This window comes from Podarcis raffonei, chromosome 15, assembly GCF_027172205.1.
Source record: "Podarcis raffonei isolate rPodRaf1 chromosome 15, rPodRaf1.pri, whole genome shotgun sequence".
Taxonomy (NCBI): Eukaryota; Metazoa; Chordata; class Lepidosauria; order Squamata; family Lacertidae; genus Podarcis; species Podarcis raffonei.
The window spans coordinates 8,592,940-8,616,890 of NC_070616.1; the positions used below are offsets into that span (position 1 = coordinate 8,592,940).

Here is a 23,951-nt window from a genome sequence, read left to right on the forward strand (position 1 = left end):
GACTTCGTTGAGGAATGCCTTTTCTCCATTTCTCTCTCACACCTATGTACAATACTTTGCTGGGTTTTTATTTTTTTGCACTGTATGCTGTGTTCATGTGGCAAGCAGTCAGTTCAGGGCTCAGGATTAGAAATCCACAACTGAAGCTGTTAAAGTACTGTTGCAATGCATTAGCTATTAAATGTCTCAATAGGAACTCTTTTGAACTGTCTCCCAAGTGTGGCAGCATGGGGACAGTATGTAAATACTTTCCTCAAATACATTAATGCTTGCAAAACTACAGATAAAATCTGAATGCTTCAAGCAGAACAGAACAAACGGAATTGTTGTTGGGATTGGTACCAATAGTTTTATCAGGCTTTATTAACAGTGTTTCTCCTAGGCCTAGTTCATGCTTCTAGGCCTCTCTTGCATACATACACACACACATATGCACTGTGCATGCAGACACTCTTGCGATAATCTGTGCTACCGCTTTTAAACCTGATTAAGAGCAAGATCCTAAACACATTTAGAGAATCTGATTGTATTTGGAGTCTCAGTGGTACATCTAAATTGCACACTGGTCCTAACTTTACATTTCCAGGAAATAGGTTTTACATGCACGTTTTTCTTTCTTTTAAGGACTAGGTTCTGGCTGAAATAATAGAAAAATCGTTGTGACTGTTCAGTATGCATATACCGTATTTTTCGCTCTGTAGGACGCACTTTTCCCCCTTCAAAAACAAAGGGGAAATGTGTGTGCAACCTATGGAGCGAAGACGCCATAGCCCTGCGACCCTCTCCCGGCTGGAGAGGTGACGCGCGGCTATGGCAGGAGCCTCTATAGCCACGCGTCACCTCTCCAGTCGGGAGAGAGCGCGCGGAGCTAAAGAAGCCATAGCCCCGCGACCCTCTCCCAGCTGGAGAGGTGACGCGTGGCTATAGCAGGAGCCTCTTTAGCCGCGTGCCACCTCTCCAGCTGGGAGAGCGCGTGCGGGGCTAAAGAAGCCATAGCCCCGCGACCCTCTCCCAGCTGGAGAGGTGACGCGCGACTATGGCAGCAGCCTCTCCGCTGTGCCTTTCCGCTGCTCCCTGACCTGCTCTTTGGGGCTGGTGGTGGGCTTCCCCCCGCCAGCCCCAAAGAGCAGGTCGAAAGGAACCTGAAGCCTGGAGAGCGAGAGGGGTCGGTGTGCACCGACCCCTCTCGCTCTCCAGGCTTCCAAGGTAGCCGCCTGAACGCACCTTAAACGGCACCTTGTTTTAGAGTGGGAAAACAAGAGGGGGGAAATTTTCCCCCTTTCTGCGCAGCGCCTCCTGCCGCTTCGCTGAAGGGGCGCTGGGCAGAGAGGGGGAGATTTTTTTTTTCTGTTCTCCCCCCTCTAAAACAAGGTGCGTCCTATTGTCCGGTGCGTCCTATGGTGTGAAAAATACGGTGCTGCGAAATTTGGCACATAGTAGTTATTCCTGGGAGTGCACTACTTACGTTACTCACTGACTGTTAAACTACCAAGACAAAAGAGAAATTGCTACTCCTGAATGTGATTGCTTATCTGCTGAAGACAAATTGAACTTTGTGCAGTAATTAGACCATGCTGATACTCTTCAGCCTTGCATGCCTTAGTGAAAGCTGTAGTTACATGCATATAGAAATGCATTAATAGTTTATGCCTACTGCTTATGTTGGAGGTAGTATTTTTTTCTTGAATGATACTAGATGGGCAGACCCTCCTCAAGATAGCTTAGCACTGATAGATGATTTAACAGCTAACTAATCACTGTTATTAAAAGGTAAAGGTACACCTGCCTGTACGGGCCAGTCTTGACAGACTCTAGGGTTGTGCGCTCATCTCACTCTAGAGGCCGGGAGCCAGCGCTGTCCGCAGACACTTCCAGGTCACGTGGCGAGCGTGACGATGCTGCTCCAGCGAACTGGCACCAGAGCAGCACACGGAAACGCCGTTTACCTTCCCGCTATAAAGTGGTACCTATTTATCTACTTGCACTTAAGGGTGCTTTCGAACTGCTAGGTGGGCAGGAGCTGGGACCGAACGACGGGAGCTCACCCCGCCGCGGGGATTCGAACCGCCGACCATGCGATCGGCAAGTTCTAGGCGCTGAGGTTTTACCCACAGCGCCACCCGCGTCCCTCACTGTTATTACTGTTGGTCAAATAAGGTTGATATGATATTAGGTAAATATTTCTCCTCATTCCTCCAGTCCATGCTTACTGGTTGCATGTGATTCTAAAGGTAGCAATGTATGTATCTAAATGAGGAGATGAAGCCAGAATAAACAAGGATGTTATCATGTACCGTATGTCCTCTAGAGGAGGCATATTTGGTTTCCTTTCTGTGCTCTCATTGAACTTTCAGACGAAAGAAATGTGACAATGATAATGTGAGGTTTTCTTTATATGTGGTGCTCTTGTACTCAGAGATTGATAAATTACAGAAGTAACCTTTCAAGTAACAGTTAAATGAACCTTGCTCTTATATGTCGTGGAAGAAGACTTGGGATGTTATGTGAAGTTACTGAAAAGTTTGTTAGCTGCAAGAATTATCAACACTGAACACAGGAAAGTGGCTCTGGTTCCCAACAGCTCAGAAGTGGCTGATAAATAGCCTGAATACTTCATAAATGGGCATACTGACTGGTCTGCATTGGTGGAATGGATTATCCACTTTGGTAGATCTAATTCAAGGATGGGAAACTTCTGGCCTTCAGGACAAGCATGGCCCACCAGACCTTTGCACTTTTGGGTGGGGGGAGCCATGCCCATCTGCCTTACCTAACATCCTACATAACACCCCAGGTGTGGGGTGGGTAAGTGGGGGGCTTCAATGGAACATTGGGGAGCTTAAAGTAGGTTCCCAGTTATTCAGTTGATGGGTGTTGGGAATGTGGCTTGGTTAAAGGGAGGCAGTTTCTATAGGAGGTGGAAAGAGCCATGCAGGGAGGATTGCAAAGCCCTTTCACACGCTTCCCCTTTCAACCCCCAATGTTGCAGGATGAAAGAATTGGAGGTGGGTTGCCCTGCCCACCACCTGTCATAGTTGGCCTGCAGGCCCCTGGAGCCAAAAACTCTCTCACTTTACTAAGTATTGGAATTCTTATCAATATGCAAGACACTGTAGCTACCAAGTAAACTTTAAAAACAAAAATAAAAAAACTTGTTTTCTGAGTATGGATTTTGGAGCTTTCCAAATGCTTATTATTTTTACAGAATTATAATTTTACTGTTTGGAAAAGAGTAAAACCCAGAATACTTGAGAAACTTTGCCAAGGTGGTTTATAAGAACTATTTTCCATACTTTTGCCTTAATATAAGGTTCTTTTTCTGACTTTATAAAATTTGGAGCTCCAAAAGTATTTTTAGACTTCATGTTTCTAAATTATGGGCAGAGAAAAAGGTCCCACCACTCCTTTTGTGGGGCTATGGAATCAAAACACTGCATTTTTCTCTCTCATGCTTTCTGCTCAGTTAAATATAGGCTCAGTAACCAGTTTGGCATACAATGAACAAATAGTTATTTATGGCTTCCATGTAGTCACACATACCGTATTTACTTGAATGTAATGCACGCTTTTTTGGCCAAATTACATTACAGAAATTAGGGTGTGCATTAGATTTTATGGCGCATTTATATTCACCAGCAAATACTTTTTTGGTTTCAACCTTTTGAAAATCAAGGTGTGCATTAGATTCAATAGCGCATTAGATTTGCCTAAATATGGTACGTGTCTGCATCTGCGTAAAGCAAGCTTTGAAACATCCTAGAACTCTAAATAGGAAGCCGGTGCTCAGGCACATTGCTTAAGTCTAAGAATCTGCATGCCTTATGGTCTGTTGTGAACTCCTCCTCCTTTAGTTTTCAACTAATGTGTTTTGCAGCAACTAGATGAACATTCTCCCTGTCTCTCTCACTGCTTTAGCCTTTCTTATGTAGGTCAATGTGAGTGTGATCTCTTTGTGGACGCTGTTCCTTATTCCTTTTTGTTGTATTCCTCTTCACACCTGCATGTTTATGGCACAGCAGGTTTCTTTTGTAACATTTTTATATTCACATCATGATGAGGAGCTTATACTAAGAAGATTAATCTTTTGATACTATGTCCTAATTTTACTGTGTATGGTTAAACACTGTAGTTAAAATGTTTAATACATATGGTGTTGAAATGTAGGAGGGAGAGCAGAGGGAACTCTGAAGGGAACAAAGGGAATGCTATTTGCTGAAAGGTGTGATATGATTGCAAAAATTGCTCTTCATAATAAATAAATAAATAAATAGGTTATTCCCATCTCATCATCCCTATTTTTCCCACAGTTTTACCAGTCTCAGAAGCCTGAAACAGGTGGGATTGTGATCAGGATTTAACTTAATGTGTTGCAGCCCTTGGCTTTCTTGCTGCTGCAGAACATCATGACTAGTATTCTGAAATGTATAGTTAAAAACCTCAAAATCCACCTTTCCCCAGGAATGTTTTGGTTTGAAATTGGCACGTATACTTCCTCAGTGCCTTTGTCCTACTACTTCTGTTATCTTTCCTCTTCTCTGTTGAAATTCATATTGTAGAGTCTTCTGTACAGGGGCCTGAGTCTGACCTTTTGCTTATGTTATTCTGTAAAAGGCCAATTGATGATGCTGTATAAATAGTCATGTAGCCTGAGCTTCCGTAGGCTTCAGTGTGTCATGGCAGATATATGAGCATATGATGATTCAGCCTGTTGCCTACAAAAGCTCATGCCACTGCAAACCAATTAGCCTTTCAGGAGTCATGTTACTTTTTTGCCCCTTGAGTGCTGCTCAAATTAATTTTCTGTGCTCTAAAAAGTCAGTCATTTTCTTCTCTCTGTCCCCCCTCCCTCATAAGACGCACAGTCTGGTATTATTAGCAGTCTAATAGTCACATTTATGTTGTAGAACTCTTTAACTTTTAAAGAAACTGCCCTGTTTAGACTTGTTAGAATGACCTCTTTCAAAAATGAGGCAGTGAAAGGTGCTGTCAGAACTGGCTGTTATCTTTACCGCCTGTAACTCATTAGCTCATACAGATGGAGATAACTGGCCGAAGAGCTCAGCACAGCAAGCCTTTTCAGCAACAAAGAAAATAAAAACATTCCTGTGTAACAGGCTTCAGCACTTAACTTATCTGTTTTCTGGTACTATTTGTGCTGAACCAAAGCAGCTGCTACCCCGAGTTAAGAGAGAACAAGCTCAACATGGCATGAAATTACTGCACTGCCATTCACATTCATTAGGTTATATTGCTCCAGCTACAAGCATGGTTGGTCTTAGAATGAATAATTAAAAGAAATGTTGCTTTGTGATTTTGTGTTAACTTTACAATATTAACAAACTACAGCCCGATATTTGGGGAGCAGGTTTTGTGTCTGTTCAAAATTTAAAAGAAGAGTGATTTTGTGCTTGTTTGTTTTAAAGAAATAACTTCATTTATGTAAGATAACCCCAACATTAAACCATTTGGGGGGGGGGAAGTGTGTTAAGTTACTGTTTAAACATGGAACTGCTATTTAGAAAGTACAGGCACTAGTTCTCACATGTTGAAATTATCCCAGTTTAAGTAGTCAGATGTCTTCTTTCATCAGTACATAACTATTCTTTGTAGAGCTTGGAGTTTTTCATAACTTCGAGTATGGCACTTGCTGCACACAAATTGCTAATCTACATCTGTATATTGGTGGAGAAGTATTAAAAAAAACTTCTGGGGAAGCTAGCCCTCAGATTTTTGGAGAGAAAAATATTTCAAATGTGTTAAGCATTAGCTTCTAGATACCTGGATGAAAAGGCATGCTTCCGAATCAGTTTTCATATGCAAATATATTCACATGCGGATTTGGTTATCAAGGGGGAACCTGAGTATAAAATGTGGCACTTGCTGACATTTGTGCGTGTCTCATCTTTGGTACACATATGAGCAAACTGCTGTTTTTCTCAATATTTATAAAGCACAGGCTTTGCTGGCAGGAAATCCCAGGTTCTATCCTCTGTCTCTCCAGACTCTTACCCATTGGTAGGCAAACTAAGGCACGGAGGCCGTATCTGGCCCAATCGCCTTCTCAATCCGGCCTGCGGACGGTCCAGGAATCAATAGTGTTTTTACATAAGTAGAATGTGTCCTTTTATTTAAAATGTATCTCTGGGTTATTTGTGGGGCATAGGAATTCGTTCATTCCCCACCCCACCCCAAATATAGTCCAGCCCCCCACAAGGTCTGAGGGACAGTGGACCGGCCTCCTGCTGGAAAAGTTTGCTGACCCCTGCTCTTACCAGAAACCCTGGAGAACTGCTGCCAATCACTGTGGACAGTACCCAAGCTCAGGGGTGTGGGTTTTCTGGGAAATTAAGGTAGTCATTTTGGAAATTTTTCAGCCTTCGTCGGAAAATTTTCTGATGCCCTAGAGCAGGTTTTCCCAAAAACTGGGGTCTCAAGCTATATTTGGACTACAATTCCCACTGGTTCTCCTAGGTGGAGATGATGGGAGTTGTAGTCCAAAAATAGCTGAAGGCCCAAGTTTGGAAAACCTGCCCTAGAGAGTGGTGTAATTTAGGATCTTGTCTGTATTTGAAGTTGATGTTCATTGTTAATAATGAACTTACAAAATAGATTTTTTTCCCTGCAGAAAAGTATCACACTGGACTGAGCTAGATGGACTTGGTGTAAAACAGCTTCCTATGCTCCAGCATAGTTAGCCTAAATTAGGAGTTGGGTGGCTTTCTTGTCTTGGGCCATTTCATATAGTTCTTGGAAGTAGCAAGCCATATATTAGTGTCTATCCTCTTCCTGAAATATTTTGTAATCATTGCAGATAGGTAGGATTTTACTATGTTTTGCATGGGGGGACATTACCTGCCATGAAGTATCAAGGAAGACAAGGGATTCAGTGTCTTCCCCTGGCCCTCCCTCACAATGTAGACCAGAAACTGCATGTAGAACACCCCACCGGAAGATATGCACTATGGTCTAATTTGATGCCAAGGGAGCAACTTTTTTCAATAGTTTCATACAAAATTAATCTTGTTAGCAGGCAATGTTGAAAAGCAATGTACTGTGGCAATTTAATATTGAAAAGTCTTGTAATGGGAAAGGTGTCCTAGAACTAATAGAGTAATTAAAGAGAAGAAAATGTAAGTAATCAGATACTGCCATTTATTGACCAGACATTAAATAGTAGTGTACAGTTGAGGTGAATAGTTTTACTGATGGAAGACGCGAGGACTTGAATGCATAGTAATCTCATTGCTGAATAACATGCAGAGTTGCCTGAAGCGTGGATTGAATTCACTTTGTATACAGAATAAAATGCAGCGGGACTTGTTTAAGAATTCTACATGCCTCTCTTGATTTTCTGCTTTGAGCATCCAGATTCAGCTTGATTTTTTTTTTAGCATAGGTATTCTTGGGGTGGAATGAAAGAACTTGTTTGTTTAAAGTCAGATTATATGCTTAATCTTCTTCTCCTCTCCTTCAGGTCAGTAACAGATCCGCGAGATGGAAAGAGAGTTGCACTCAAAAAGATGCCCAACGTCTTCCAAAATCTGGTCTCTTGCAAAAGGGTCTTCCGTGAATTGAAGATGTTGTGTTTTTTTAAGCATGACAATGTAAGTGGCCTGCAGCTTGCTTTGCATGAACACTACAATACAAAACTCAAATACCAATGAGGCACAGTGGCAGAGGAAGCTGCTCGGGTGCCTGGGTGGACTGTTTGGGCACTGTGGAGCTTGCATGCGCCCAAGCCACCGCATCTCTCCCAGGAGAGACACGTGGCTCGGGCGTGCTGCAGGCCCCGCGGTGAGTGTCACCCGGCATTTTGTCACCCCCCTCAGTGGGCGACCCGCACCCACCACACACCCCTTTCTCCGCCCCAATGAGGCAGGTTTTGTTTAAGGACTATGGTCACGCCTTTGCTATCAGGCTAAAAGCAGTTGAATTAGACTTGACTGGCTTCCTCATTTATGGCAAGTAGCAAATGCCCCCAGTGAAGTGTGCAAATGGCATATTACACCCAGTCTCTTCTCTCCCACCTTTAGGAGAGGAATAAAGCCAATATTAGTGTCTCGGTAATGACTCTGAAATCATTACTTTAAGCTTTTTCTGAGCAAGGTGCCTAATTATGTTACCAGTGGAGATATTTTTGTTAACTTTTTAACCAGTAGGGGCTGTGTGTAAAACTTTTTACCCTCTTCTTTATTTGTTAAATGCAAAATCAAGCATGAACAAAGTCACTACAGAAAACAGGTTAGATATATTAAATCAAGAGACAAAAAGGGGGCCAGAGACTTCAGCAATACATTCCAGACTTTTGGTGTAATAGAAATCATAGGAACCTATAGAAGTAAAAACACGATTAACATGGAGATGCCTTATTTGGGGGGCAGGGGTGGGGAAGAGTGAGCTGTATTTCCTGCAAACCTTAGCTTGTAAAGCTCTGCACATATTCCTATTTTATTGTATCATCAACTGTCACTTATAGGCAGGGATGGGAGGAGATTGGTATAGTGTGATTGTTTACATTAATAATGCAGAGCATAACCAAACAGAAGTTTTCTCTCCTACAAACTTTCTCAAAATGCACTACCTATTAGTGAAAAGCAGCCTCTTATATCTGTGCAATTGCTATAGAGAACTTGCACGCTTCATTTGTGTCGAGTGAGAGTGCCAGATGTAAGAGCTGGTGTAGATGCAGCTCTAGTGCTCTGTGAATCATAGTTGACAAATGTGGAGCCACTCCTTGGCAACATGCACCCTCACACACACTAGCCGAGATCAAGAGCTTGCTGTCACCACATTAATCATGACTGAGACTGACTAGGATTACCAACTAAACGGAAAACATTTTTTTGTTGACAAACTGGTTAATCATGGTGGAGAAGAAATAGGGAGTGATGGTCTGGCAGGCCATTATTCCTTACTCCAAGGGCTTTGCAAACCTTCAGCATTCTTCCTGAAATCTCCTAGCTTTGTGATATTTTAATCTGTGCAAAGAATGCTTGCATTCAGTCATTCCAAAAGTAGGCATCACCACATTAGTCTTTTCAAATGGAGGGAGCATAACCAGAAATAATCTGGTAACCCCAAACGGTATTCAAATGCCTTACTATAAGGACCAACAAAACTCACCAGAATACCTGCTGTATTCAGTTCAAGTGGAATAGCACTCTCTGGAAAGAGCAGGTTTGTAGTCCAAGCTGCCACTGGAGGCCAAGCTACCACAATGGTGAGGAGCACCTGTACCCATCTACAGTTTGTTCGTCAGCTGCAGCCATTCCCATACCAGTATCAGCCATCTATGCTCTGATAACTTTCCACAGATTCCCCATATTACAGTGCATTCCATGTGGCACTTCCCACGAAAGCAGCTGCTGCAAGATTCTGCTAGTTAGTGGGTGCAGCCCGACAGGTTCATATCTCTGAAGGCACTGCACTGACAGCTGGTAAGCTGCCAGGCCCAACGCAAGGGGTTGACGTCAGTCTGTAAAATCCTAGATGGCCTGGGACCTAAATGCTTGGCAGGACATCTTCTCTCGTACCTGGTTTTCCAAGCCCTAAGATCTGTCTGAAAGTCCCTGCTTGTGTCCCCGCCAGCTAGTGTGGTGAGCAGGACAGTCATAAAAGATGGGGCATTTTTGGTGGTGGCACCCAATTTAAGGCACTTCCTCCTGATTGAGAGATGACAATCCTCCACATTAGAGGTATTTAGATGACAGGTCGAAATATTTATCCAGGTCTTTGAAACCTGATGATTTTGATGCTGATTGGAGTTGTAATGGATTTATGGTTTTATTATATATTATATTTTTTTCATTACCATGTACATTGCTGCTTTTTGTTGTTGTTGTTTATACCCTTTTTTCCTCTGATGGGACTCAAGGCAGCTTACAGATAAAAACAGATAAAACCAACAATTGCTAAAAACATAGAAAAACCAATCATAAAAAATCAAACATTACTAGAATTAAAACTATATACATATATATAATATGTTAAAACATACAAATAATTACAATAAAACCAGCATGGTGTTTATTAAAAGCAGTCGGTTCCCAAAATCCTGTTGGGAACACGATCTTCACCTGCCAGCAGAAGGACCAGGAGGGAGCCCGTCTAGTTTTTCTAGGCAGGGAGAATTTTGGAGGAGACTCCAAGAAGGCCCTTTCCCGTGTCCCCATGAAGCTACCTTGTTCTCATTTGGAGGAAAGGTGGGATATGAAAACTCTGAAATAAAATGAAGTAAATTTGTTGCAAAGAGGAGGAAGTTAAGTTGCAAATACTTAAGTGTAATAAAGTTGCAGACTTTGGAGAAGACCTTGCCTAAGAAGTTATGAGCAAAGATATTGTGCATATAGTCTGTGGGTTCAGAAAATCTGAATAAAGCTGACAGAAAGGATTATGACATACATAGCAGTACAAGGACCATCATTTTCTGGAAACGTCAGTTCTGCAATTTTTTCTTTGATCAGACATCAGTAGTGCCCTTTTTCTTTGTGAAGACCTCTCAACTTTGCATCTCTCCCCTCAAATAAAGGTGGAGGCAGCGTAGTTGTGAGTTGAAAAGAAAGCCTTGTCTTTGATTTCACAGTTGCTTCTCTAAAGTGAGGATTTCTGGTGTATTTCACATAACCAAATCAGCTTCCCCCTTGTTTTGTAGGTGCTCTCTGCTCTCGACATACTCCAGCCACCACACATTGACTACTTTGAAGAAATGTATCCTAAACACTAAATAAACAGTCTTAAATGAGGTAGGTGTTGATTTGACTCCAGCCTATAAAAATGCCTGCTGCTTTTGAATTTCTTCATCTCTGAGCTTTCTGGCCTCTGGAAAGGTGGTAGGTAGGCCAGCTGTCATAGCCCATATGGCAAGTGGTTGCTGATCAGAGGGGGAGTTAGGGAGGCGGGTGTGAGTGTAAGTATTTGTGGTCATCTTTAGATAACATGAATGAATGAATTCTAGTCCCATCGGTAAGGGTTTAGAGTGCACCACTCCCCCCTTATCTACTGAAAATGTGTAGAAGAGTTCCCCCCAAATGGCTGCAGATAAATGATTTTGTAATGCATTGTTGCTGACATAATAGTTTTGAAACATGTGACTGTGCCTTGAAGCACATGCAGAGTGGAGTTAGTTACATCATCATTGGTTTTAAAGTGTTATGGTCAAAGTGTAGATTCCTTTTTCTTTACCCTTTTAATGCTTGCTTATGACCAAAGAGTATTCTGATTTTCAATACTGTATTGAAAACCAAAGGGGTGGTATTTAGTTCATATTGTATAACAGAGCATAAGTCTGTAGTTTCCTGGCTTTGCAGTCTATGATACGTTACTTGGGCAGTACTGTTGGTACTCTGGCTATATTTTAGATGTTTTCGGCAGCAGGTTATCTTGGGTTCATAAGATGCTTCTGGTTAAGATCATTGCCAAGAATTGGCTTTTGTTCACTGCTGACCTTTAAAGGCTCAACTACATATGACACGAGAAGTCTGTGATCAGGATCTCTTGCTGTCTTCTAAAAACTCAATAGCAGCTGAAGATAAACCGTTTATCTTTCCACTCCTTCCACCTTTGGTGGTGTTAGGGTGTGTGTGTGGTTAAGCAACAAAATTGCTTGGTGGCATCACCTTTGATGCCAAGATACTGATCAGATTCATATTCTGTCACTCACACATGCTTACATGCTAACACAGCTGTCACCTACCCCTGCTAATCAGTGTGGGTTTTTAACCTACAGGAGATTCTTGATTAGGTCTCGTTTAGTAATCACATTTAGTTTGGCGCTAAGCCTTATATATGAAGTTTTAGGTTCAAAATGGTACAATAAAAACAGGCTTGTGGATCTTCCAGTGTAGAGGGGCTAAATGCTCAGACTTGATCCTCAGCTCCTCAAATTAAAATCTCCCAGGTGTCTAAGAACTTGGCCTTATAACAGATAATGTATATGGGCCGAGAGGACATGTAATTAACAAATTATGATCCTTGCTTCTTGTTCGCTTCAATAATTTTTTCTGTATTTGCATTTGTGGATATGCTGTGCATGTAGAAATGATATATTTCTAAGGACCTCACCCCCAGTTTCTTATATACTTGCATTGTTCAGAAAGTGAATTTGCTAATATTCCTTTTGTCAGTTCAAAGAGGATGGAGATGGTATCCACCTAGTCAAGGACAGTGATTTAAATAAGAATTGTTTTTGTTCCTCTTAGGGAGTTTACCAGCTTACAGTGCTAAAGATCTTAATGGCAACAGTCTGCCTAGACTCATCCGGCTAATCTATTACTATATTTAGAGTTAACTTAAAACATTAGAGCAGATGAAAAGATAATTGCTGCAAAACGTTTGGAAAAGGCTTTGCCAGGTCTTATTTGGGTGAGTAAAAGACACAAAGTAGACAGACAGAGCAGTGTTGGATATAATTTGTGCTCTCCCCCCCCCCCCCCAAGCATTCATTTCTGGGTAGATTTTACAAATCTTTGAACTGTTAAGAATGCCAGGTTGATGACAAAGTGCCACATAGTTTGGAGGGTTTAATGGTGGCTTGAGACTGTAACAATAATCAATAACTGTATTTTTCCATGTTTAAGACAATATTTTTTCCTTAGAAATAATAGGCAAAAATTGTGGGTCTTCTTATACATGGATAGCAGAGGGGGAACGGGTGATTGGTGGCAACAGCCAGCAGAAGATTGGCAGCAGTGATTGGGCGTGTGATTGGTTGCTGCTGCAAGGCCTGCCGACGATTTGCTGCGGCAATTGGGCGATTGATTTACGGCAGTGGCGAGGCATGCGTGCAATCGCCTGTGGATTTGTCAAGTGGGCAGGTGGGCGATGCGTGTATTTGCAGCTGGTGGGCATGCTGTAGAGCGATTGACTCCCCCCCCCCCAAAGAAGCTCAACAACTTTGGTCAATTCCCCCCCCCCCCAATTTTTTTTGTTGCAGTCCCAAAAAAATAGGGGTCGTCTTATACATGGGAGCACCTTATACACAGAAAAATATGGTACCACAAGTGAATCCTGCACACAATACAAGTGCCACAGCTCCAATTCTGGTTTTTTTTTTTTAATAATTTTTATTAACAGGCCAATCACATCACATTATCCAAATCACATTAGTTCCAAATTATACAGCCAAATTTTAAATTTTGTTGGGGGAACCCATACATCAAGTTCCGCACGAGTCCAAAACTCTGGACAAGTCCAAGCATCACTTATATTACTGCTTTAATTAAACAGTTCTATCCGCCACAGCTCCAATTCTGACCAGACTTGTTGACATTCACACTCTTCTAAAGCCAATACCTCTTCAGAGCAAGGGTTTTTCCCTTACTAGAGTAATAAAGGAGAGCTCAGAAATGGCTTGGGTGATTTATAGCTGAAGGAATTTACTAGTTTTATCTTTACTGGTTCTGTCATCTTTTATCTCTTACTCTTAAGACTTAACACTGGGAAAGGCATGGGTGGGGAAGCAAACCTCATTGCTCAAATTGCTTCTTAAAATACAGAATAATAACACACATGTTGCTTGTATAAGCCCTTCTTGGAAGGAGATGAAAAGCTTGTATAAGATGACAACTGTGGCAGTAAACAAGATGGCGAAGAAACATCCAGATGTTCCTGAATATTGGAACTGTCCACATCACTATTGAGAGTATGCAGTGCGAGGCAAGAAGGCAGGCGGGCTGCGTTAAATGGCCAGAAGGTGTTTGAATGGAGCTGATCAAATGATTTGCTGCAGGTCAAACTTATACTACAAAGCAGGCTCTTGTGAAACTTTTCTTTTCATTTAGACCTAAAACTTACTACTAAGGCATACCGATTGTAGTGGTGGAAAGCCATAACTCTTTTAATATTTCCTTGAAAACTAATTGCTAAATCCCTCTAAGTGGGAGTGGGTAACCCTTATAAAGGACTAAAAATATATTCAAATTCCTAGGAGCCAAAATCAGATATTTGAATACTTTGGCACCAAAAGAAATAGGAACCAACCCTATAAAAACTGGGTAAAATGGAGATGCAGTGCTGGTGCTTGGAGACTAGGTGTCAGGGATTTTTCCAGCCGTGACCTTATAGTGTACTGAAAGAGAGATAATCTGTGCTTGCGAGCAACATACACTGCATTAGAGAAGAAAGCTGAAAAGGCACAAGTCCTAGATAATATAGGCAAACCCACCCATTGCTCTACTTAATGCTTTTGGCACATACAAAAGTTATCCTGTTCCTCAGTGTGATTCAGCATTGCATGCTTGAGGTATCCCTTGTTGGAGAAAGGCAAGGTTTGCTCATTTTGCTGTTGGTTGGCTGCTTTTACCACTAGATAGAGGCAGATGGCTGGGGCCCTACAGAATATTAGAAAGGATCGCCTTCCCTGAATCCTCTGTGATCTACCCAGTGCAGCTTTAGATAAGGACCTCTGAGTAGAAAATGCAAACTCTGTTGTACAGAGATATGTTCTTTCCCACAATGGACAGTGGAAAATATTTCTGAAAAGATGGCGTTCTTAGGGGTGTTTTACCCTCCTCCACTATGAATCATTGCTTATAACCACATCCTAGCTTGTCTCCCATTTGAGATGTTGGTTTGAGGTGATGGAAGTGTTGTTCTGTTGCTCTTAACTCGTCATGAAAATCAAAGGTTTGGGGGTGAGTTTCTAATTTATGGGGCCTGGGAGGAGGAAACAAATATGATGAACAACCAGCTTCAACCCAATGGAGCATGATTTGCTTTAGCTCAGCCCCCAGCCCAGCCCCCACCCTTTGAGCCTGGGGAAAGATTTGGAATTTTAAGAAAATGTCACGGGTACTATAAAATACCCATTTAATTAATTATATATATGGGACGCTCCCCCCTCAAGCCTGATTGCAACAAGGGAAGGGGGATTTGGGGGTGGGGAGGTCACAGCTGGAAACCCCTTGAAATTGCTCTACTCTGTTGTAATTCAGCTTCAAGAAAGGCTATTGTAGTTAGTAAAAAGGCTTCTTTGAAGCCTTATTATGGTGTGAGAGAGGTGTTTTCAGTGCGTTTAGGTGGGGGTGGAATAGCTGGGGAGGGGAGAGAGTAGCTTCTTCCTTCAGCTGCACTCCCTCTCTCTGAAAATGCCCCATGTGCTGTAATTGGGCAAGCTTAATTCCAGCAGGGAAAGAAGAGGTGGGCAGGATCTGGTGGGTGCCTGGGAAGGTTTCTGTGGGCCTATGGCTGGTGACCTATATTGATAAAGCACTGTGTGCATGATGCCTTACAGAGCAACAGAAGACAGATCTCTGACTTAAGGAGCTAAGCCCAAAATTCAGGAAAGGGAGGCCACAGAGGGATCGGGTAGAGATGAGGGTAAACCGACTTTGTTTTAGTAAGGGAAGAGCACCAGATATCATGCATTTTACATGCAAAAAGGACCCTGATTAGATCCCTGCAACTGCAGGTAGGGCTGCTCTCTACAACCTTGGAGAGATGCTTCCAGTCATCACCTTTCATTCAATATAAGGCAGCTTCCTATAATCCTGTACATCACAGAAAAGATGGGATCTATCCTCCCTCATAGGATCCAGTTGCTTTTCTACCCCGGCCCTCTCTGTGTGGTTGCAGGTAGGTCTCAGGGCTTTATAAAGTCATCTTGCAGGGGGAACGCAGTCCATGAGCAGCTGCCAGTTGGCCATCTGCACTCTAGGCAAATGTTTGCCTGAGGCAGATGAATAAAATATTGCCTGTATTGTCACGAATGCTTGCCTATAGGGTGTTGGGCAAGAATTTTTTAATATTTTTTTTTAGTGTAGGAAAATAGGCAATCAGAGGGAAGTAATGCATTTCCCAGAGACCCTGACATCTTACTGCATTTTTGTTTTTCACTTCATTGAGCTGGCTTTGTCAAGTAGTTTCGGCATGGTACGAAAAAAGCAGTGCCTATGGTGTAATGAAGCTTGGCTTTCTTTTATTAACCACATGCACTAAGAGCTTGAGCAAGGAAGTTGAGCAATAATATGTTGTAAGCATGTCAGTGTACAAAATTGGAAATGCCAGTTTCCTCAATTTACAAGTTGGGTGGAGAAACCCTTTCAAGTTTTAATTATTTAAATCTTAGTTTGCGTAAGAGATCAAAACCTTAATCTGTTCAGGCATTTCCATCGTATTTAAAAGACTCTTCAAGTGATGTAGCTAAAGTGAAACTATTAGGATTCACTTTTAACAGTTCACATTGAAACACTGCTAGTTCTGTGTTGCTACATGTGTTATCATCAACACAGTCCAATGAGAACAAGAGCTGCAATAAGGTGTATATATTAGACAATGTAAGCATTTCCCCTGCTGATTAAACCAACTACATGGAACTGTAAACTGAAATTAACTCACAACCTGGTACAAAGGAATAGTGCTAGGATCTTACAGCTTAGAAGGTGGTTCTATGTGGGTTTCAGATTCTTGACCAGAGTGAAAGCAGCCTTCATAAATTTAAATAAACAACCAGATAAGGTCACTAATTATTTCTTTGGCTGTCAAGAGTTTCATGAGGTGGCTGTCCTGGTCGTTGGAATGCATAAGGGAGTAGAGGAAATTATTTGCTTTAAAAAGTGAATCTACTTCTATTCTAGCTTTGTCTCTTTGGGCAACTAGACACTCTGAATTCTGGAAGTAATGCCATTGTGTGTGTTTTTATGCTTCTGTCCCAACTCCATTCCACCGAACTTGCTCAGAGCTACTGTGGGAGCTTAAAAAGCAGAGGCAGCAAAATGTGATGCATCAAATGTAGCAAACTGTGGACTCCCAAGCAAAAAGGGTCAGTCGCAACCATAGGTCCAGTAGTAAGTTAATGGCCATATGCTAGTGTAACACATCCCTGGGCTTGCAGGTGGCGAAACAGTACAACTCCCCGCACAATAATAAACAAGTTCATTATTTCCTTCATGGTTTGCTTATGTCAGGTCCAACAGGTTTTTGTTGTACTTCAGAAACTTGTGAGAAGCATTGGCCCACAGTAAAGAAGACTGATACAGCCCACTGTGGCATTATACTACAAACAAGTCTAGGATGGAGCTGTCCCCCGCCCCGCCCCTTTGCAAATCAGTGGCTAATTTCCAGTCAGTCCAGAAGCTCACAATAATTTTGGTTGTTCCTTTCCAACTCTACAATTTCCTTTTTCAGCTGCGGCGACCAGAACTGAACACTGTATTCCAGAAATGAACACAGTATTCAAAATGCAGTCACACCATAGTTTTGTATAACAGCATTATGACATTGGCAGTTTCAATCCATTCTTAACAATCCTCAACATGGAATTAGCTTTTTTCACAGCCGCCAAACACAGAGTTAACATATGCATTGAGTTATCCACCACAAATCCTAAGATCTCCTTCCTTGGTCAGTCACTGCCAGTTCAGACCCCTTATGCACATATGGGAAGTAAGGGATTTTTTTGGCCCCACTGTGCATCATTTTACACTTGCTTACACTGAATCACATTTGCCATTTTACTACAGCCCAGTCATCCAGTTAGGAGATACCCTTTTAGAACTCCTCACAGTCCCTTTTTATTTTTGTTTATATCCCACCTTCCTTTCACCATGGAACCAAAGGCAGTGTATGTGTTGTTCCCAGGTGGTCACCTCCTTAGTTTCAGCAAGTTGGTGGCCTCAGGTGCCTTCAGGCTATACCCTGGGACTTTCTTAACACTCCAAACAAATTGGTGTCATCAGTGAACTTGGGTACCTCACTTCTCACTCTCTACTCTTAATTCATATATATGCACAAGTTAAAAAGCACAGTTTCCAACACTGATCTTTGAGGTTCCCCCCGTACTTCTTTCATCCCTCCATTGTGCGTACTGTAAGTCTTCATAATTCCTTCTCCTTAGTGATCATGTTATTTATACGTGTTGGTATTATGATGCATACCGTTTGCTCTGTTGCTAAAAATACAAAAATTAGAACTGTTTGCCCAGAGATCATAGCAGGACAAAAATAAACAAACAAATGAACATATGTACTGTAGGCAAGTCAATCTATACACAATCTCTTCTTAGTGAGTGTGTCTCTTCTAGGTTTTGAAGCTCTGGCATGAATATGATACAATAAAATATTGGCAGGCTTGTCCCTTTTTAGCATCTCCCACGTGATAAAACTTGAAATGAGGCAATTGTAGAGAGCTGCAAATATTCTGTGAGGCACCTGCAAGGGTATGAGTTGAGTGCTTTGTCCTTCTGTCTTTTGTTCTTTCGCGCCCCTGCTTTTTGTCAAGGTGAACTCCAGCAGGAAAGATGCTGAGGGCAGATATGCCAGCTGAATGTGTCTCTGAAGCATTGCCTTTTCCCCTTGCCCTCCTCCCAAGTTTCCCTTCTTTCATATAGTTCAATGGAAACAAGAGGTGGTAGGGCAACTGCTGGTTTGTGCTTCTTGTAACACAGTGCCAATGAACCTGCAGGCCTCTAGATACTGTTGGGACTCCAACTTCCATCGGCTCCAGGCAGCATTGGCAGTGGCTAGGGATGATAGGTGTTGTAGTTCAATAACCTCTGGAGAGCCACATGTTCCCCACCCCTGTTGTAACAGCTGGTGTTGATCTATATATCAGTTTCTTTGCTTCAGTTGTTCATCGTTCTTTCCATTCCACTAAAAGAAATTGTAATGGAGAGACAGAAGAAACTGCACCCTTCCCCTACCCTGTAACATACTAAATATGTGTGCCTGCCTTTCCTTGTAATGCAGCTTCAGTTAATGGATTTTTTAATCGTTTAAGTTGTTTTGTTTTCTAATACTAACAATTTTCAATAAGCTTTAAATATGTAAGTGCTTTTGAAAAAAAAATGTGGTGGTATTGATCCCAAATGGATTCTTGTACCATCATGTTGTTTTTTGGATGTTATCAGTTGCAGTTTCACCCTTTGTCTAAGACTTGGTTTCCCTAACAACAATGAGGTGTTTGAGTCTGAGGTCTTTGTAAGGTGACTTACAGCTACTTCTTCAAAGGGCTGTCATTGCTTAGCATGTTTGATAGTAATTAGTTCTAGCAGGAACACTTTGATTCAGAGAGAGGCATTTCTAATTGTCACAGAGCCTGAGTAAACTTAGAAAACAACAACCCTAAAAACTTGATAGTGGAATGAAGACACTTGCAAATCAACGTCGAAATATAAACTAGGCCATTCGTTTCTGTGGACTGTTGTCTAACCTTAGCCACTTCTGTGTTAACAATTCTTCACATTTCTGTGCAACCCTCAGTAATGAAACTTGCAAGGTGGCTTGCTTCTAGTCTCCTTCCATGCACACAGGTTTGCAGTGTTCTGCTTGGGGCTATACAGGTGTTAAAGGGCCAGGCCAGAGGGTTTAATTTATATTGGAAGTAAAATGGATGTGGGTTGACAAGTGAGGATGAGGGTGGATTGGTGGGTGACAAATGGTGGTGGAAAGAAAACTAAGATGGTGGGGCATGGCTCATTGGTTTAGCACATGATTTGGATGCAAATGGTCCCTGGTTTTGTGCTCAACATCTCCAGCTAAAGGAGCTCTACTTGAGGTGCTGAAGTCCCACTACCAGTCCAGATTAGACATAGTCAGAAAACATCAAGTTTATTGCTAGATAACAGGAGGGTATCTAGTTGCATTTTACTGCTCTTCTTGGTGGGCTGAGGATCATTACATGTGGCAAACAGCAGGAGGGGCTGCTCTTCTAAGCACATAATGATAGATGGCATAGGGAACAGCTTAAAGATGAGAGTCCGAGATAAAATTATTTGAACTGGAGGGAGAGATTGAGAAGTGTGGCACAAGAAGAGAAGCTTTAGGTCAGGCATTATGAAATGCAAGGTTTAAAACTTAATGGCTAGAACTTTGAGATGTTCAGCTTAATGCCATCCCATAATACAGCAAGCATTTGAAAGAGAAATGGGCAAAGCTGTGGCTTGCGTGATCTGGCTGTTGGCAGAAGATTTTAGTCGGCCTGTGTGCTTGCACAAGTACAAGGGGTGTTCACCACTGACGTGTTCATTAATCACTTGGTCAAGCTTCACAACAGGGCTCTACATCCAGCTTTTAAAAATCTGAGCTGCGTATTGCTCATTGTTTGTCTTTACTTTTGAAATGGGGGGAATTGTTTTTGGGTTGTGTATGTGATTTATTATTATTATTTATTTGCAAGAGAATCTGTTTGGCAGCACAATTCCGGTTATATTTCACTCATTCACATTCTATCCCCTATGGTGTTAACCCTAATCGTAATACATTGGTTCTAGCAATTTGTCCTGCACGGTTGGAGAAGCTATTTTTGGATTTTTTCATCTCTTCTCCTGCCCCCACCTCCAGTTAATCCATCTCTGAGCTGGCATTGATGGCACATTCCCCATTACCATAGGCATAGCCAAGCAATACAAAGAGCTTCTGGGCAGGATTCCAGCTGGCTACAGATCCCTGCTCCCTAATATTTGAGCTTTTGATGTACACACTGGTTCTGTGATACGCTTAAACTTGTAGCCAACTGTCAGGGTGGCCTGCTACCCATTTAGAAAGCGTGGCGCTTTCAGCTTGTCACTGTTGTCGCTTGTTTACATGATTAGGACTACCTGAAGATGTATGTGGTGGTTTTTTGTTTTTGTTTTTTAGCAATGAGTACTTCTGCTTGTGCCTGATGGAAGCCAAGAGCTCCCAACGTTACCTATTGATGGTCCCAGTGCATTTATCAAAGGCCCAAAGGGGAACTGAGCTCTTGTGATAAAGTGAATCCCTTTATTTTATTCCTTTTTCTGTCCATCTGTGTGGAAAGAGGAAGCTATATTGAGGGCTCTATGGTGCTATCATAAAATAGCCTTTCCTGACAAGGCTTTTATTTCCATAGAGAGAGATACTAAAAAACCATCCTCTTGCAAGATGGATGGGCTGATACTATTATTATTGTTGAGAAAAGATGCTAGCGTATTAATGTGTGTGTGTGTGTGCTCACGCACGCACACAAATAATAAAGGGATTGTGTTCTACTGAGTCGGTAAAAATCAATGATCTTTTAAAAAATAAATTTATTTATTCTTTACAAAACATTACTTTGATCTTCAGATATTTGGATTTAATAAAAGCATATACAAACTGAAGCCATGATCTTCTGTCAAACCAGTTTTTCTTTGTAAAAGAATCAATCAGGAACAGAAATATGCAATTCTTGTCGTTAAACACAATAATATAAAATACTATTTATAATTGTATCATGACAATTTAGACTTTCAGCCAGATACTATCTATGTCATGTAGAAACACTGTACTAACTTGCATCTATTGGCCTTCGCTCCTGGAAAGTTTTAGGGACCTTAGTCTTCAAGTAAATGAGCTTGCTCAGTCCCCTTGCATGAGTATACAGAGAACTACAGTTGCAAAGTGTCATAGAGAGTCCATTAACAAACATAGAGACAGCCAAACAGAAATCCTTAATCTCACAATCCCACAAGCAGGTATAAATACTGTAGTGTAAAAGGCACATGGGCTACTTGATTAGAATTTTTAGATTATGCCCCAGGTAGTGCAGCCACATTCCATTTTAAAAGTCCATTTTAATTTTTATAGTGCTCAGTTGGTATGTGCGGTTGTACATGGATTAGAAAGTTGGAAGCTTAATTTATCTACCCTCTTTCTTAATTATTGAAATTGCTCTACCCTGATTAATGGTTGCCTCCTTGAAAAATTTTGTATGAAGAGACCTAGGGTGATACAATCGTTCTGCCGGTGGTGGTTTTCACTCACAGTGTCTTGAGCATTGGATATTGCTTCAGGCCTATGTGTTATCCCAGCTACGTGATGTTTCACATCTAGAAGCACAGGATGTCTAACTGCAGAGTTACTTGGTGCAGGGTACTGAAGTGGTATGGCTCTTCCTGTGGCCATGCCATTTGAGAGTGGTTAAAAATTGCCTGAACTGCGTGAGTGCTGGGCTTTACACAAAGTGCACATTTTATCAGAAGTATGTATGGCTCAGTAGCCCGGCAGCAACGATATCATCAGGCTAAACCACAATCAACCCCTGAGCCTTCTACTTACTAAGCACAGGAGTCAGATCTGCACCGAAGCTCTTCGTATTAATGCAAGTTGTTTCGGGTGGCTTTCCTGTAATTTCTAATCTTTGAAGACGTAAATCGGGAGCATGGGGGAAAGTTAGTGGGCTGAACTGCTATACAAGCTGAAGTGGGTGAACAGGAGTCAGATCCCATGTGTAATTTTTGTACATGTGGATCTTCTTGAGCAGTGTCAAAAATGTGACAAAACAAATGTGCTGGCTAGATTGCTTCTACGTTACCAAATAGAAACACTTCCCTATACCAAGCTGAAAACAAATGCAACATGAGAATCAGTCCCAAGAGCCACACAATGCTGATTTTTACTGTTGTACTAAAGAGAACTGACAGGAACTGTTCGTCTTCGTGTTCTGCAGTCTGATACATGATGACTATATTAGGGGGGGGAAGTTTTCCTCGTGAACTTTTTCTGTTATATTTCACATATATACGAAATTTATGATCCATAAAATTAGACTTTTAAGAACATGGTAGAGATGTATTTTCTACTCACAGCTGAAATTTGAGACGCATGAAGTTGGTGCCATTGCACTCTGTAAGGCAAGTAATATTCTTCAGGGTTTTGCATAGTCCACTCTTTTGCAGGGTGCATTGGGTCTTTCTGGGTAGTTGGCTGCTGGAATGAGAATTGCCCCATCCAAAGAAAGATGGAGCAGTTTTCCTTAGGCGGAATCTGCCACAAGTATGTCAGAAGGCTGCAGGCAACAGTTGGATATGGCAGGAGAGCTGATTTAGGATTTCTAAAGGCTAGTCTGACACTGCTATGAATCTGGTGCAGGCAGTGTGCTTGTGTGTACACCCCTGTGATAAAACACCACATTTTGCAAAAAGGGAACATGCTTAGGGAAGAATTTCTTTGAGCTTTGCGGATCTCAGGGAAGGGGACTGCAAACAATACTGTTGTGATGTGTCAGGCTTGTGCATTAGGGTTGCTTGTCAGCATGGCATAGTCTGTTAGCTTCAACAAGTCTCTCAGTCAGCACAAATTAAGGCCCTTCTCCTGTCCTCTGCTTTGTGCCTTTGATAATTGTTTTGAAGCAAATTGGTGTGTTTCGTACTTCTAATTTTATGCAGCTCCTTCACTAATTATTACTGTCAGCAGCATTTTCCATCCAGGAGTGCTGTTCTGTTTGGGGGTATAAAAACTAGAGCAACCTCGCAAGTCCTCTGGCCATGATATTTATGGCTCAACATTAAATTTAGAAAGACAGACATGCACTGAAACTTGCTTCCATTAAATGCCCTTACTTTAGCTTTATGGAGCCCCCCCCCAAAGCCTTACTAACAATTATAAGCACTGGAGAAGGCAAATGACATTGACCTATCCAGACACCAGCTGCTTAAGAGGTTGCTGTACTTGTGAAACCGGAAAATCAAGCGAGGCCTGCTTTTGCTCTTGCTTAGAGGCCCTTGTTAAATTATCCAGAGACAATTATGAGATAGTTATTGTTGAAGCTAATAGCACCTCTGAGCCCTTATCAAAAGCTGTTTTTTGGAGGGGTTGTTTTTGTTTTAATGCACAGCAGACCTGGAGCTGTGCAGGTGCCATTCCAGGCCCTCGTTTAATTTAAGCTGCTTTAGTTGGCATGGCAACTAGTTGAGACATCTGGGAGACATTAATGCTCGGGATTGAGGTTGAGGAGGATTTAGGTGGGAGAACCAAACAAGGATGTCATACCATAATAAAGCACAGAGTATTGTAACTGGTTTTCTAGAATAGTGCGTGTATTGGCAGACAGGGGGGACGGGGCTGGGTGGGGAAAATCTGTATGGAAAAGAGGAAAAATGCAATGGATGCTAATATGGTTGGGGATTTTACAATAGGATCATGTTTCCTGAGCAGATTCTGTAAGCCCTTCTCAAATTTCTCCATAAGACCAGGCTTTGCGAAGATGGTTAAGAACATAAGAAGAGCCCTGCTAGATCA

General features: G+C 41.9%; 1 protein-coding gene across 2 annotated transcripts in view; it reads left to right on the plus strand.

Moving 5' to 3' along the window:
• NLK (nemo like kinase) overlaps positions 1-23,951 on the plus strand; it is a 94,515-nt gene that overhangs the window by 43,117 nt on the left and 27,447 nt on the right. For both annotated transcript variants that reach the window (XM_053366253.1, XM_053366252.1), the window contains exons 2-3: positions 7,475-7,604; positions 10,652-10,707. In XM_053366253.1, coding sequence (XP_053222228.1) covers positions 7,475-7,604; positions 10,652-10,707 — 186 coding nt within the window. The remainder of the gene's footprint in view (positions 1-7,474; positions 7,605-10,651; positions 10,708-23,951) is intronic.